The sequence below is a fragment of the Phalacrocorax carbo genome, chromosome 1 (assembly GCF_963921805.1).
Source record: "Phalacrocorax carbo chromosome 1, bPhaCar2.1, whole genome shotgun sequence".
NCBI classification, from domain to species: domain Eukaryota; kingdom Metazoa; phylum Chordata; class Aves; order Suliformes; family Phalacrocoracidae; genus Phalacrocorax; species Phalacrocorax carbo.
In genome coordinates this window covers 217,160,890-217,175,235 of record NC_087513.1, presented here as the reverse complement: position 1 = coordinate 217,175,235, position 14,346 = coordinate 217,160,890, and the positions used below count along the sequence as shown (strand labels likewise).

Here is a 14,346-nt window from a genome sequence, read left to right as displayed (position 1 = left end):
CCGCCTGTTTTCTCAGCTGCTTTGGCTCTGTGCTCTTCCAGGTTTACAGCCTCTTGCCGTGACTTTCCAAAGCCAGCACTGGAAATGGCCCTGTCCTTAAGTCCTCCAAAGTAAGGCCCAAGCAATTTTACAATACTCAGATAATCTAAGCACTCCCAAAACTCCTTTTTCACCATTTTTGGCTCTGTCCGTTCCCCTCCGCTGTAGGTTTTAACTTTGCTCACAGCTGGAGTTGACCTTTTGGTGAACACTGGTGTGAAAAAGGCATTAAGCAGTGTTGGCAGGCAATGCCACCATGGAGCAGAAGACCAGCTCCTCCCAGGGCTTCCTCCTCTCCACATGATGGTGGCTGTGCTTGCAGCTCTGGTGGCCATCCTTCCAGCTCTGGTGGCCATCCTTCCAGCTCCGGTGGCCGTCCTTCCAGCTCTGGTGGCCATCCTTCCAGCTCCGGTGGCCGTCCTTCCAGCTCTGGTGGCCATCCTTGCAGCTCTGGTGGCCATCCTTCCAGCTCCGGTGGCCGTCCTTCCAGCTCTGGTGGCCATCCTTGCAGCTCCGGTGGCCATCCTTCCAGCTCCGGTGGCCGTCCTTCCAGCTCTAGTGGCCATCCTTCCAGCTCTGGTGGCCATCCTTGCAGCTCTGGAGGTCGTCCTTCCAGCTCCGGAGGTCATCCTTCCAGCTCTAGTGGCCATCCTTCCAGCTCTAGTGGCCGTCCTTCCAGCTCTGGTGGCCGTCCTTCCAGCTCTGGTGGCCGTCCTTGCAGCTCTAGTGGCCATCCTTCCAGCTCCGGTGGCCGTCCTTCCAGCTCTAGTGGCCATCCTTCCAGCTCTGGTGGCCGTCCTTCCAGCTCTGGTGGCCGTCCTTCCAGCTCTGGTGGCCATCCTTGCAGCTCCGGTGGCCATCCTTCCAGCTCCGGTGGCCGTCCTTCCAGCTCTAGTGGCCATCCTTCCAGCTCTGGTGGCCATCCTTCCAGCTCTGGAGGTCGTCCTTCCAGCTCCGGAGGTCATCCTTCCAGCTCTAGTGGCCATCCTTCCAGCTCTAGTGGCCGTCCTTCCAGCTCTGGTGGCCGTCCTTCCAGCTCTGGTGGCCGTCCTTGCAGCTCTAGTGGCCATCCTTCCAGCTCTAGTGGCCATCCTTGCAGCTCTGGTGGCCGTCCTTCCAGCTCTAGTGGCCATCCTTCCAGCTCTGGTGGCCATCCTTCCAGCTCTGGTGGCCGTCCTTGCAGCTCTGGTGGCCGTCCTTCCAGCTCTAGTGGCCATCCTTCCAGCTCTAGTGGCCGTCCTTCCAGCTCTAGTGGCCATCCTTGCAGCTCTGGTGGCCGTCCTTCCAGCTCTGGTGGCCATCCTTCCAGCTCTAGTGGCCATCCTTCCAGCTCTAGTGGCCGTCCTTGCAGCTCTAGTGGCCATCCTTGCAGCTCTGGTGGCCGTCCTTCCAGCTCTAGTGGCCATCCTTCCAGCTCTGGTGGCCATCCTTCCAGCTCTGGAGGTCGTCCTTCCAGCTCCGGAGGTCATCCTTCCAGCTCTAGTGGCCATCCTTCCAGCTCTAGTGGCCGTCCTTCCAGCTCTGGTGGCCATCCTTCCAGCTCTGGTGGCCGTCCTTCCAGCTCTGGTGGCCATCCTTCCAGCTCTGGTGGCCGTCCTTCCAGCTCTGGTGGCCATCCTTCCAGCTCCGGTGGCCGTCCTTGCAGCTCTGGTGGCCGTCCTTCCAGCTCTAGTGGCCATCCTTCCAGCTCCGGTGGCCGTCCTTCCAGCTCTGGTGGCCGTCCTTCCAGCTCTGGTGGCCATCCTTCCAGCTCTAGTGGCCATCCTTCCAGCTCTAGTGGCCGTCCTTGCAGCTCTAGTGGCCATCCTTGCAGCTCTGGTGGCCGTCCTTCCAGCTCTGGTGGCCATCCTTCCAGCTCCGGTGGCCATCCTTCCAGCTCCGGTGGCCATCCTTGCAGCTCTAGTGGCCGTCCTTCCAGCTCCGGTGGCCGTCCTTGCAGCTCTAGTGGCCGTCCTTCCAGCTCCGGTGGCCGTCCTTCCAGCTCCGGTGGCCATCCTTCCAGCTCTGGTGGCCGTCCTTCCAGCTCCGGTGGCCATCCTTCCAGCTCTGGTGGCCATCCTTCCAGCTCCGGTGGCCATCCTTCCAGCTCCGGTGGCCATCCTTCCAGCTCTGGTGGCCGTCCTTCCAGCTCCGGTGGCCATCCTTCCAGCTCTGGTGGCCATCCTTCCAGCTCCGGTGGCCATCCTTCCAGCTCCGGTGGCCGTCCTTCCAGCTCCGGTGGCCATCCTTCCAGCTCCGGTGGCCGTCCTTCCAGCTCTGGTGGCCATCCTTCCAGCTCTGGTGGCCATCCTTGCAGCTCTGGTGGCCATCCTTCCAGCTCCGGTGGCCGTCCTTCCAGCTCTGGTGGCCGTCCTTGCAGCTCTAGTGGCCATCCTTCCAGCTCTGGAGGCCGTCCTTCCAGCTCTGGTGGCCATCCTTCCAGCTCTGGTGGACGTCCTTGCAGCGCTGGTGAGGACATGGTAAAAAAGAAAATAATCTTTAACCTGCAGCATTCACTTTTTTTGGGGAAACCCAGTTTGGCGCCTGCTGGAGATGATCGGCGGGTCCCTGTGCCCTGCATCCTCGCCGCATCGCTCTCCCGTTACCGCGATACCTGGCGGCATCGCAGAGAGCAAAATCCCCGAGCCCTTTTCTTCCCCGGAGGGTTTTCATACCTCCTTCATTTCATGGGCTGCATTTCTTGAAGGACGGTATCTCTCAGTCCCTCTGATTTTTAACTGAAGTTCTCCCAGATGGACTTTTGTAATGTCAAAATGATTATTTTAAATGACTTTAGGCCAAAGAGCACGCCTCTCCTTGCTGGGCCGTGCAGCCTGCCTCTCCTTCCCAAGGACTCTTCCATTCTAGAAACCAGCCACGATTCTTCCTCATCCCTTTAGGTTTGACTGGGTCTGGGCCTGACGGGATTACATTTCAATTAAACACTTTCAAAAAAAAAAAAGGGAAGGATAATGGTGAAAACGGGAAGAATGTGGCGCTTTAGCCAAGCCGTAATAACATTTACTTACATAGCAATTTATTTAGCCAGAGACAAAATGCATTATAATTTAGATAACTTTGAGGGATGATAAAGGCACAGCCCTTTTAAGAATTTCGGTATAAATTCACGTAAAGCTTCGCTTTAACAACAGCTGCAAATTACAGATGCTTCCGAGAAGCAGGAGCTCGCTCAATTATTAAGCACCCGGCGGTGCCCGCCTTGAACTCCCTTCGCAGCCCTGGCGCGGTGACTGATTACTTTTCAGTAAGATCCTTCTTAGGAGGAGCTCTGCCCCTCCTCGTAGCGCTGCTGTCGGCACTCAGGTCATCAGAAGCAATTAAGACTAATTCCAAGCCTGCGTGGACAGAAAGGCTTTAGGGGATGGCAGGACCTTGCATGTCCCCGTCGGATGCGGACCAAGCTGCCCACGCTGGATGTGCTCAGGGGGCTGTTTTCCGTACATCAAGCTTCAGTAAATCTGCTGCCATCGCTTAATATCCAACGAAGGCGATGCGAAGCACCTGCTGCGTTTGGAGGCCGTGCTGAAAGGACGGCGGGTGGAAGTGCTGATGTTCCCGGCCCAGGAAAGGCCGCGCTTGCCGCAGCGCTCCGGCTTGTGTGACGCGCTTCGTTAGAAAAAAAGGATAGAAAATAGAAAACCGGATGTTTCTCAGTGCGTTGTTGCTACGTGCATGCTCACATTTTAGCCATTCGCCTTTATAGAATGCCGTTAGGTCGCCTAAATAGCACCTAGCCCTCGGACGTGGCGAGGGGTGGAAATCTGGACTGGGCTGCGAAGCGTCATGACTTGCAAGCTGGGTTTGTTGGGTTTTTTTTTGGGTTTTTTTTTTTTTGTTTTGTTTTTTACTTTTTGCTTATTTGAAACTTGAGTTACAAACAGCGTGATGGCCTCTGTCCATAATTTGCAGCCTCTCCGACACCACGTCCCCGAGGAGCGAAGTGCGTTAATAGACTTGAAACTCTCCGAGAAGAGCATCTTGTGCAATTACGCAGCAACAGAAAGGCTCTGAGCTCAGGCAGCTTCTGAGGGCGGCGTTAATCCCCTGCTGGAAGGGGTTCAAGTCAAAGCACATCCTTCAGGAAACATTATTCCTTCTGTGTTATTCATCTAAAACATTCTCATACTGTGAAAGATTTTCTGAGACCAGAGGCATCTCACACGTCGCGGGCGTTGCTGTCCCAAAGCTGTGACTCCCAAGCGAGCGGGCCGGCAGTTTTGCAAGAACAGAATGGGGAAATTTGACCTTTTTCCCTTTCTTTTGCTTTCCCTCTCCTTACCCAGGGCAGGATTTCTCTCTGCCCCTTCCCAGCTGTCGCTGCAGATGTTGAAACCCCACTCTGTCGCAATCTGCTCTCCTCTGTGTCTCTATAGCACTGCCCATTCGTAAGAATTGACCTTTCAGTCGAATATATGCCTCAAAATCGCCCTCCTCTGCTGCTCCAGAAGAATTTCAGGATGAAGTTCAGCAGCAGAATAACGAGGATGCTTCTCACTGCATTTGCACAGCCCACGAGATTCCTCTTTCTTCAGGACAGGAAGGAAAGTCCCGTGGTTGAGGGACAGGAAAGGGAACCATGAGTTCAGCCTCTGTTTTTGTCCTTGGCTTTCTTCTTCTGAACTCAGCCTGCCTCAACATCTGTGCCACGGTTGCCGGCGGCTCTCGGTGCAGCTCCTGCAGGCATTACGAGGCGAGGCAGGGATTCAGAAAGCAGCCCCGACATACGTAGAAGCAAGGTGGCTAATTGCCCCCGGCACACTCCGGCCACCCAGTTTAAATCCCAGCTCTGCAAACAATTTCTGCAGGACTCAGAACATTTGCGCCTCGGATTCAGGCTGGCTCGCTCTAAGGTGCCAGCAGAGCTCAGATGTGAAATCCCAGCCCTAACCCAGCTGGTTTTTCCTAACCCCACATGCAGAAAAGGATCAGCCTCAGCCCCACAGAGTTGAGTCCCGTTTCCAGTGTGGGATGCTGAGCTGCTCCTTCGCAAACCCGGCTTAGCTCTTGGACCTAGAGCAGAGCTGGGGTAACCAGCAGAGCCTGGGCAGGCACGGGCTTGCTAACGCGGCTGCTTCCAGGCTGGAAGCCCCGATTTATTAATCTGTGGACACTTATAATCTCAGACACATGACATTTTATAGTCCCTTTGCACGCGATAAGTGCTGCTATCGTTTGCTGCAAACTGCTTTTATTTGTTCCAAGAAACAGTCCTTCCGCCGCGTCCTCCGGAGGCTCTAACGGCGCTGAACTGGCTGTAATGACAACGGTATATTTCTTTTTATTAAGGCACTTCGTGTAGCCCATTCAGGTTTTAGTCTCTGGGACTTCCTCGGTGCTCAGTTTTCAATCGGAATTACTCTTTTCGTTTCCATGGGATGCACTCAGCGTCTGTGTGTCCAAATATTTGAAGGTCAAAGGCTTGCAGTGACCTAAAAGCTGAAAGAGCTGCAGGAAAGCTCTTGGTCAGAGAGTGGCAGCAGCAGGCAGGAGACGGCTCCGAGCTGCGAGCCACGGGGCTAGCGCACCAGGAGGAACATTCTCCTTCCAGCGAGTTCACGGGCTTTTTTTCCTGCATCCCTTTCCCGCGTGATGCAATCCCAGTTCATATCGCTAATTCTCATATAGCCAGGGAACGACTAGCTCGTGGAATTCCTGGCAGCCCAAGGGGATGGTGGCTGTTGTACGCCCCTTGCCCAGGAGAGCGGCGTGCACCCGCTGTCCCGCGGCATCCCTTAGCTTAGAGCCAAGTCCCCCTCCAGCTCTCATGCTTTGCAGAAAGCTCTTTGCATCCTGCAAGGGAAGAGACGGGCGAGCAGCCTTTGGGGCTGCAGGAGGAGCCGGGCTGACCATGGCGATGCAACCGGTGCCATGGACCAGCGAGGCGAGGGTGTTTGGCAACGCTCCTGTGCCCTTTGAGGGTGCCCTGGCAGGCATCCAGGCCCTGGGATGGAGCAGCAGCCGCCCGTGCGCTTGCAAAACTGGCGCCGGCTCACAGCAGCTAGAGATGAGGTGCTGAGGAAGAGGAGTCAATAGATGGTGCTCTTCTTTCGTGCGATATCGCAGCGTGATGTCGCTGCTGAAAGGGGTGTCCACCTTTCCCTGCCCCTCTCTAGGCATGGGGGATGAGGGTCCCCTCGTCCAGCCCATTTTGGGTGTCTGCCTCTTGCTCCTTTGCAGCTGGAGGGTCTCCTCTTCCCACCGGGTTATTCCCTCCTGTCAAGGAGCTCTGACATCCCACCCCCAAATTAACCATGTTTGGTGGGTCCTGGGGGGCTGCCTGCGCACGCTGCCCGGCCGCCCTGGAAAGAAAGGAGTTATGCAGCTGTAAAATATTAATAATACATTTTTTTTTAGGTCTAATAATGCCTCCCTGAGATATCGCAGAGCCTACGAGAGCTGATAAAGTTTGTTTTCTCTGCAGTGCATTATCTGCCTGATGCAGCCCTGCTTGGGAGGACAGCTCAGGGTCGTTTGGGTGAAGAGGATTTTTGAGCGCACTGATTTGGCTGTCTCCTACTTAGCAAAATGTATCTCTGCTGTAGAGCTAATAAAGTGGTTGGTTAATTATTATTTAATGAGATAATCTTCCCTTGGGAACCATCAAGTCCCTCTGCCCAGCGTGCCCCGTTTCCCGTGGCTGGTCTGTCCCGTCCGTCAGACCCCAACAAGAAACGCCAGGAGGAAAAGGTGGCTGTGCCTTTCTCGGCTGCTGCTGCACCCCAACCCTGAGCTGGAAAATAGCCCATTCGGAGTCTCCATCTGGGAGCTTCTTGTGGCTTTTGGGATGAAAAGAGAAAGGGGAACCCACCAAAGGTCTCTCGGTCTCCCCTGGTAGGTTTTATTCTCCTTGGATGCGGCTTTGCAGCTGCCTGCGTCTCCAGGCTGCAGCGTCATGCCATCCGAGCGTGAATTTGCCCTGGCGAACGTCACCTGGGCTTGTGCACCCGTCTGCACCCAGCATTTTGACCAAGTGGCAGCACCAGGTGAAGGGATGAACTCACCTTCCACAGCTTTTGAAATCCAGGCATTTGAAGAGGTTCAAAACGACCTGTTTGGATTTTTTTTATATATAAAAAGATGCGCACAAATGGCTTTTATGGAGACTTTAAGGTGAACCTGCAAAATTGTTGGCAGGATTAGGGTGCGTGAGCTACTGAGAGAGCAGCAGGTCATGGAGTCTCGTGGCATTTGGTCCTGAAAATGTTACCTCCAGAGGCTGTGGGTTGTCAAGGGGAGCATTAATCGTCCAGACCTTGTAGCTCACGCCAGCCTTGCTGTGCCCTCTTTGTCCCATCGAAAGCTCAAGGGAGGCAACGATGGCTGCAGCAGTCCTGGAGCACTACCAAACCTGGGCTCCCCTGCACCGAGGGCACGGCTGAGCCTCGGAGGAGCCATAACTGGGCTTGTTTGACCAAAACTTTCCCCTCCTTGACCTTTTTGCAAGCTCCCAGGTCCCTGAGCAGCCCCTGGGCTTCCCACCACGATGCCACAGCGGCAGGAGGAGGGTTGGACGGGGCCCATCTTCCCAATTCCATCTAAAGGCTTTATAAATCGGGCTCCATGCCTGAGCTGGTCCGCCTGCAGACGGCTGCAGAGACGTTCCCGGATTTTCTGAGCAGGGAAATACATAAGCAGCGTTACAGAGAGCCAGGTTTCCCAGTAAACCAGGGGAATGCTGGTTTTTGAAGCTGCAAAAGGCCAGCAGGGCTGGAGGTCGGGGCGATGGACATCCAGGGACCTGTTTTGAGACAGGCAGCTTATGCCGCGCTCTGGAGCACCTGCAGCATCTCCAGCAGTGGCTGGTGATGTTTCCATCACCTCCTTCTGCAGAGGTGACCGAGAAGGGCCCCCCAGGGTGGGCCAAGCTCCTAAAGTGGCTAAGATGTGCGTCCTCCCTTGGGGTGCTGGGACTTATTTCCAAGCCTACGGGTTAAACAGAGCCAGCTCCCGGTGGGGACCACAGCCTCACGCTACAACCCCCCGCCTCGACCCAGAGGTTGTGGGTGTCTCCTCGCTGGCGACGCGCGGCGGCAGGTCCCGACTGCGCGCCCCCCGCCGCGCTCCTGCTCACGCAAAAGGGACCACCGAGTTTTTCTTTGCCGATGCATTTGCAGAACAAATTGGTAGCTCTGTCGGCTTCCCCCATCCCGCCCCGTCTCTGTTCATGGTGTCTGAGCGCAGGCAGCAGCTCGCCTCCCTCGGCGGTGCCCGGGGCCGGCTCCATGCGGGCACCCACGGGTCACCGTCCCCAGCTAAGCCGGCGGCAGCAGATGGAGCAAACCCAGCAACCAGGGGCGAGGAGGAGGAGGAGCACCCAGCGAAGGCTGGTGGGGCTGGGATGGAGCCGTGCCAGCAGCCAGGCAGAGCACCCACCTGGCTTCAGGCAAGGAGAGAAGAACCCTGATGCCTGACGCAGCCGTCCCGTGCCTGCACCCCAAACACAGCAAGGCACCAGAAGAACCCCAAAGGGAGAAATCCCAGCTTCCCTGTCACAGATTTAACCGGGTTTGCCTGTTGTGTAACTCCTCCATGTCTTATCTGGAAATGCCTTAGGAATAAGTGCAAAAAAGCAACGGCGAGAGTTACTGAAAAATAAATAACCCCGGGGTTATATAAACAAGCACTCCCCATCGCAAATCCCAGGCTAACGCCACAGCTTTGAAAGTTAAAGAAATAAATGCAGATAAAGTGACTGGAATAAGAAAATGAACGGAAGGGAAAAGCCCAGGAGGGATGGGACCCTGGCGCGGAGGGGCGAGGGGACGGGAGCTGGGAGACGGCGCAAAAGCAAAGACGGGTTCGGACTGGGACAGCGTGAGCGGTTTGCAAAGCCCTGTATCAGCAAACCACAGGGGCAGCTCTGTCATTTTTGGGCTGCAACTTCAGAAGGGGGGAAAAATAAATAAATAAATAAAAAAGAGTAGTCCTATTGAGAGATTGCAAAAGTTTTGGTTAAAATGTACTCTGGCTTTTGAAATTACAGCCTAAGCCCCACCTCCACACACCCATCCCCACCTCCAGGCTGGGAAGTAAAAGTAGTGGATGGCCCCAGCAGCTGCTGGCAGAGGAAAACTTTTGCCGCCGGCGCAGCGGGACTGGGATCAGGAGAGTCCTGGAACTGTGAGTATGGCAGCACGCGCCCGCTGCGAGGAGATGCTGCGGGTGGCTTCGGGGCTGAGCCCGCTCGGGCTCCGCCGGCGAGCTGCAGGGGCGGGTTTGGGGTTCGCTAGATGGGAAGTTTCTCACGCCGCTTTTCCCCGCGTTGTTTTGCAAGACTCCTTGGAGCCGTTTGGCTCAGGAGCTGGATTTTTCCCAGCGGCTTAAAAACTAAAGCGGGAGGGGAGAAAAAAAAAAGGAGCAATTACGAATGTTCTGCGCGCCTGTTCCGTGGCGGCTTTCTGCACATGTGTTTTGTCGCTTCCTCTCTGTTCGCACTTATTTATTTGTCATTTTTTTTTATCCAAGAAGGCAGCTCCCCTCATGTCTCCCTTTGCAGGGAGTTTTCCCAACCCCTGAGGCTGCAATAGTTGGTTTCTCTTGTAGTTTTTCTTCTTCTTTTATGCCAACGCCTCTTCTCACCCTAGGTCTTGGCAGGCAAGACCTCCCCATGGGGAGGAGGGGAGTGTGGAGCTGCCCTGTGCCTGGGTGGGCGCAGTGTCGGTGCCACACGGGGACCCCGGGCAGACCCGAGCTTCTCCGGGAGTGCGTTGCTTGGGAGAGGAACCGGTTCAAGGGCAGGATCGTCGTGTTGGTTAGAAAAAGGTGATGTGACCTCTGAGAAAATTGGTGGCAGGGAGCAGGAAAGGGTTAACACTGGAGGGGGGGACACGACTTCTCTGCAGCTCTGCAGGCTGTGGGTGAAGATGCAGACAGCCCAGCTACGGGATGCGTCCCTCTTGTTACGTGCATTTGCTGCTCCGGAGAGGTGCCGGCTTAGCCTGGGGACGAGCCCTGCGGCGGGGGCTGAGCTGCTGCTCCCGCCAGCCTCCTGCTGAGTTTTCCTTAGCGGGACCCGTCTCGGGTGAAGCAGGCTTCTTGATTTCTCGTGGAGCTGGTGTGTCCCTTAAGCCGGCCAGTGCTTAAAGCCTTGGAGGTGGGCATAGCCTCCTGGGAGTCAGCTGTGGGACCAGCCTGTCCTCCCCGAAACCCCTGATTGTGACACTCAGAGGCGAGGTTAGAGGCTGGAAGAAGGCGCTGAGCTTCGCACAGCCCGGCTGATCGCTCCTGGGCCACGCTGGCCGCTCCTGTCGGGTTCCAGCTGTAGTTTCCATGGTGGGTGTGGGGACAACGGGGCTGGCTGTGCGGGGACGGGGACGGGGGGAGACGTCCCACCCTGCGTGGGGGCTGTTGCACCCCTCTGCTTCCAGCCCCTGCAGATCTGGTTAGCCAGGGGCAAGGCTGCCCCATCCCAGGCAGTACATCCAGGGTGTAGGGAGAGGGAGCAGAGGTTTACCTGGGGAGACCTCAGGGTTGCTCAGGGTGCTTTCTGCTCATCATTATGTTCATCATGTTAGGGTCTGGAGAGCAAGTGTGCTGGGGGGCGGCTGAGGGGGCTGGGGGGGTTTAGCCTGGAGAAGAGGGGGCTGAGGGGAGCCCTTCTCGCTCTCTGCAGCTGCCTGAGAGGGGCTGGAGTGAGGGGGGGGCTGGTCTCTGCTCCCAAGTCACCAGTGACAGGGCGAGAGGGAACGGCCTCAAGCTGCGTCAGGGGAGGTTTAGGTTGGGTGTGAGGGAAAATGCCTTCCCTGCCAGAGGGGTCAGGCCCTGGCACAGGCTGCCCAGAGAGGTGGGGGAGTCCCCGTCCCTGGGGGGGTTCAAAGGACGTGTAGCCGTGGGACTTGGGGCCATGGGTTAGGAGGCCTGGGGGTGTTGGGTTGGGGGCTGGACTTGATGACCCGAGAGGTCTTTTCCAACCTTAATGCTTCTGTGATTCTATGATCTACAGAGGCTGTAAGACCTGCTACTGCTCCAGTTACTGAGCAGGTTTCTCTTCGCTTAAAAGGCACGTTATGCCCAAGGCTCTCTGCAAGGCGCGTGTACAGCCGCACCCCACATCTCTTGTACCTCTGGTGGTTTTGGGTAGTTGCTGTGTCAGAAGGCCACATCCACCCCTCACTCCTGTCTCACCTGGGAACGTGTCCCAGGCACCTTTTCACAGCATGCACGGGTTTGCAGCCTTGGCACGGGCTTTCTCCACCTGCAACCGCTGCGGTGCGCTGGGAAAGGGGTGGGATCGCTGGAGCACGATGCTGTCAGGTCCTGCTGCCCCGTGTCCAGCCCGAGCAGGTCTGAGCTCTTCACTGCTGCTCTCAGTGCTCCAGGACCGTGGCAAAAAAGAAAATGCTGGTCAAGAACATTGGAGTAAAAGAAAAAGGGCAAATGAGGCAAAAAAGAGAGACACCTAGGTCTGGTTATGAGCAGAACCAAGCACACCCAGCCATACAAAGAGGCCAGAGCTGAGCTGCTTCAGGAGCTCATAAGAATTCACGTCTATATTTCACCCTACCAGCTGTAGATGATAACCCTGTATAGCCGCTGCTATACACCAGGCAGTGCAGTGCAGCTCACCCCCGGTTGCTGGTACCGCTCCAGCGGGCAATGGAGCATCCTTTATCCAAGCTCCCATCAGGATCTGATTTCTCACCAGTGGTCCAAGCCATATCGATCTGTCCCAAAGGGCCTTTTATCAGTTATTTGCAGAAAATTTCATGAGTGCTTTTTATTTCTCCCCCCACTCCCTGCCCTGCACCCGTCTATGGTGCCTTGTGCTCGGGCAGACGGTGCCCGAAAGGTGAAAAGCACTAGCAAGGAGCATCGCCTCCCTGCTGTGGCATCCATCGTGGCATCCATCTGCTTTGCCATCCACTAAGAATCAGCAGCCGTCGAAAAGCCGTGCAGCCCGAGCCAGGGTTTGCCCCCTCCTTGTTTGCACGGGCACGTCCACAGCTGGGCTCTGCTGTGGGCAGTTTGCTCATAACGCTTCTGAAGGGCTGGTGGGGGAACGACGGACGTCAAGCCGGCTGTGGGAGCCCTCCTGACTCCCAGTCCTCCTGGTTGTTATTTATTATTTTGTTATTTTGCACCTTGCTCTTCATTTCTCTTCGTTTTCCCTCCTACACTTCCAGCTTTCTTGCGGCTGCTGCTGGGTGTGGGTGGCGTTTCCAGGCTCTGGAATGCTTCGCCCTGGCTCACCTGAGGGCTCCTAACCCGGCTGTTCAGCCTTGCCAGGCTGCTCGGGCTGCTGCCTCCCCTGCAGCCGCTCGGGGGTCTCCAGGGATCCTGCTCTGGTCAAAAGTAGATCCCAACCCCACTTTCTCAGGGGTTCCTGGCTCCCAGTTTGGTCCCGGTGCCTCCCTGGGGGTGCTGGTCTGCACAGCGCTGCTCTCGCTGGCAACAGAGCCCGGATTTATCCTGAACCTGCTGCACGTGCTCTGCCTTGATCCGTCCCGTGGATTAAATGCTTGGTGTCTTGAGCCGTTACCTTGCTAATTGTGGACTTGAGGGATGGCTTGGGAGCCTCCTTACCGGGACCTGTCGTTAGCCCCCAGGCTTTGAAAATGTTAATTTTCACAAGAAATGGAGACAACGGGGTTAAGATGCTGCAGAGGGGAATTTCTGCTTTGGAACGTGATTCAGACACTGCAGGGCTCTGAAATATCCTCCGGGAGAGATCGGCAGTGGGTGGTGGGCTGGAGAAACCCCGGCACAAGATTGCCCCAGGGATGCAGGAGAGGGCTTGCCCCCGAGCCGGGGGGCCGGGCTGCAGACAGGCAGCTCAGCCAGGGCCAGATGTGGCTCCAGCTGCCGGTCTGGGGACTTCTAGAAAATAATCTGCTTTTTCACTGGGCTTCCTTGAGCCGTCTGAGTGTGCCAGCCTGTACCTGCTCTTGGGGTGAGCAGGAGATGCTTCTTCCAAAGGGTATAAAAAAACCTGGCAGCAAAAGGAAAAGCAGCAAAATCCCTGCATAAGAAAGATGACTTTCTGCAGTCCATTAATATTAAATAATGGAAGAATGACATTTAATTGTGGCATGAATTCACAACGTTTCCCTAATAATTCCCTCTGCTGCCCAAAATATCAGTGCTTCTTCCCTTTCCCGTGCCAGCTCCAGCCTCCGGCGGCTGCACTAGGCTGAGACTTGTGCCAGCTCTTGCTCCTTGTCCCAGCGTTGCCCTGTAATGTCACCAACGCCCTTCTACCCTCAGTGTTTCCTCCTGGGTGTTTATAACCAGCTCCCCTCCGCCTCTCTTTTGCTGGCTAAGGAAGTTTTTCACTTCTCCTAAGCTCTACTCTCAGTTCCCTGTTCATCGTAGCAGCATTTCTCTGCACCAGACCGGCATCGTTCACAGCTCCTGGTGAAGCAAAGCTTACTGGTGTCTCCCCAAAAATTTGGGGATGCTTTGATTGCTAATCTATGGATTAGTCTGTAGGGAGGAAGGAGCTACCCTTGAATGTGTGGTGGAAATAAATGGGTCAGAAGCAAGGGAATTGGTGTGTAGGTGCTCCTCACGCAGTACTCGGCATCACCTTGGGGGGGTCAGGTCCAGGGTCCTGGGCAGAGCATGGGTGCAGATGAAAAATCCTGGGGTTTGGTGTTTTTTTTTCAGAAGATATAGATAATATATAGCAAACAACATCTGGATTGCTCCAGGAACGCTCCGCTGCAGGGAGCTATTGGGACTTTCATTCAGGCTGTGTGTACAAGGCACGAGGCTTTTCCAGTGTCTCCTTTTCATTTTGCAATATCTTCCCCTTCGAAAAGCTAGTTTTTTCTCATCGGAGCGTGTTTGCGTCCGTCAGGCGCTGGAGCTGCGCTGGCTGCTGCCTTGTTCTGGCTTCCACACGTTTCCTCCAGCTGCGCCTCGCAAACGGCACTGCAAAGCCTTACGGCTCTAGAAATGCTCAGCAAAAAAGCCTGTCTTTTTTCTCAGCCTTCAGTCCTGCCAAAGCACCAGTAAACTACGGAGGAAAAAAATTATCAGGGAGATATTTATGGCGTATAAACCCCCCAGATTAGAAAAGCTCTGATTTGGGGTCACCTTCCTTCAGCCTTCTGTTGGCAGATGTTTCTCCATGGGCTCGAGCACCGTGTCTGCAGCCTACGGAAAGACAGGTCCCCGCTGGGGAAAGGGCTTTTCATACTTAAGTCATCATTTTAACTCCCATCTGAGGTTTCTAGCTGCTTGAAGCAGGGAGTATTTCCCTGCCAAACACACAGGAGTTGGTGCTAGAATAGAAAATCCCCACCGAGGATGTGAGACATCACTTTTCTGTAGTACAAACCGCATCTGTTCGCCCCCCCCGTACGA

General features: G+C 55.6%; 2 protein-coding genes across 4 annotated transcripts in view; both read left to right on the top strand.

The window, feature by feature from the left end:
• The first annotated feature begins 342 nt into the window (after positions 1 to 342).
• LOC135313188 (calphotin-like) lies at positions 343 to 2,502 on the top strand. Its single transcript, XM_064450627.1, has one exon. It carries the CDS (start codon positions 343 to 345, stop codon positions 2,500 to 2,502), a length of 2,160 nt encoding a protein of 719 aa, XP_064306697.1.
• A 6,445-nt stretch (positions 2,503 to 8,947) lies between these two features.
• SLCO2B1 (solute carrier organic anion transporter family member 2B1) overlaps positions 8,948 to 14,346 on the top strand; it is a 63,989-nt gene continuing 58,590 nt past the window's right edge. Inside the window, exon 1 of one of the 3 annotated variants that reach the window (XM_064441602.1) lies at positions 8,948 to 9,159. In XM_064441602.1, the coding sequence (XP_064297672.1) occupies positions 9,082 to 9,159 (78 nt within the window). In that variant the 5' untranslated portion in view covers positions 8,948 to 9,081. Of the gene's footprint in view, positions 9,160 to 9,730; positions 9,802 to 14,346 lie in introns of those variants that run through there. The other 2 variants (XM_064441600.1, XM_064441601.1) reach the window with 2 other exon arrangements.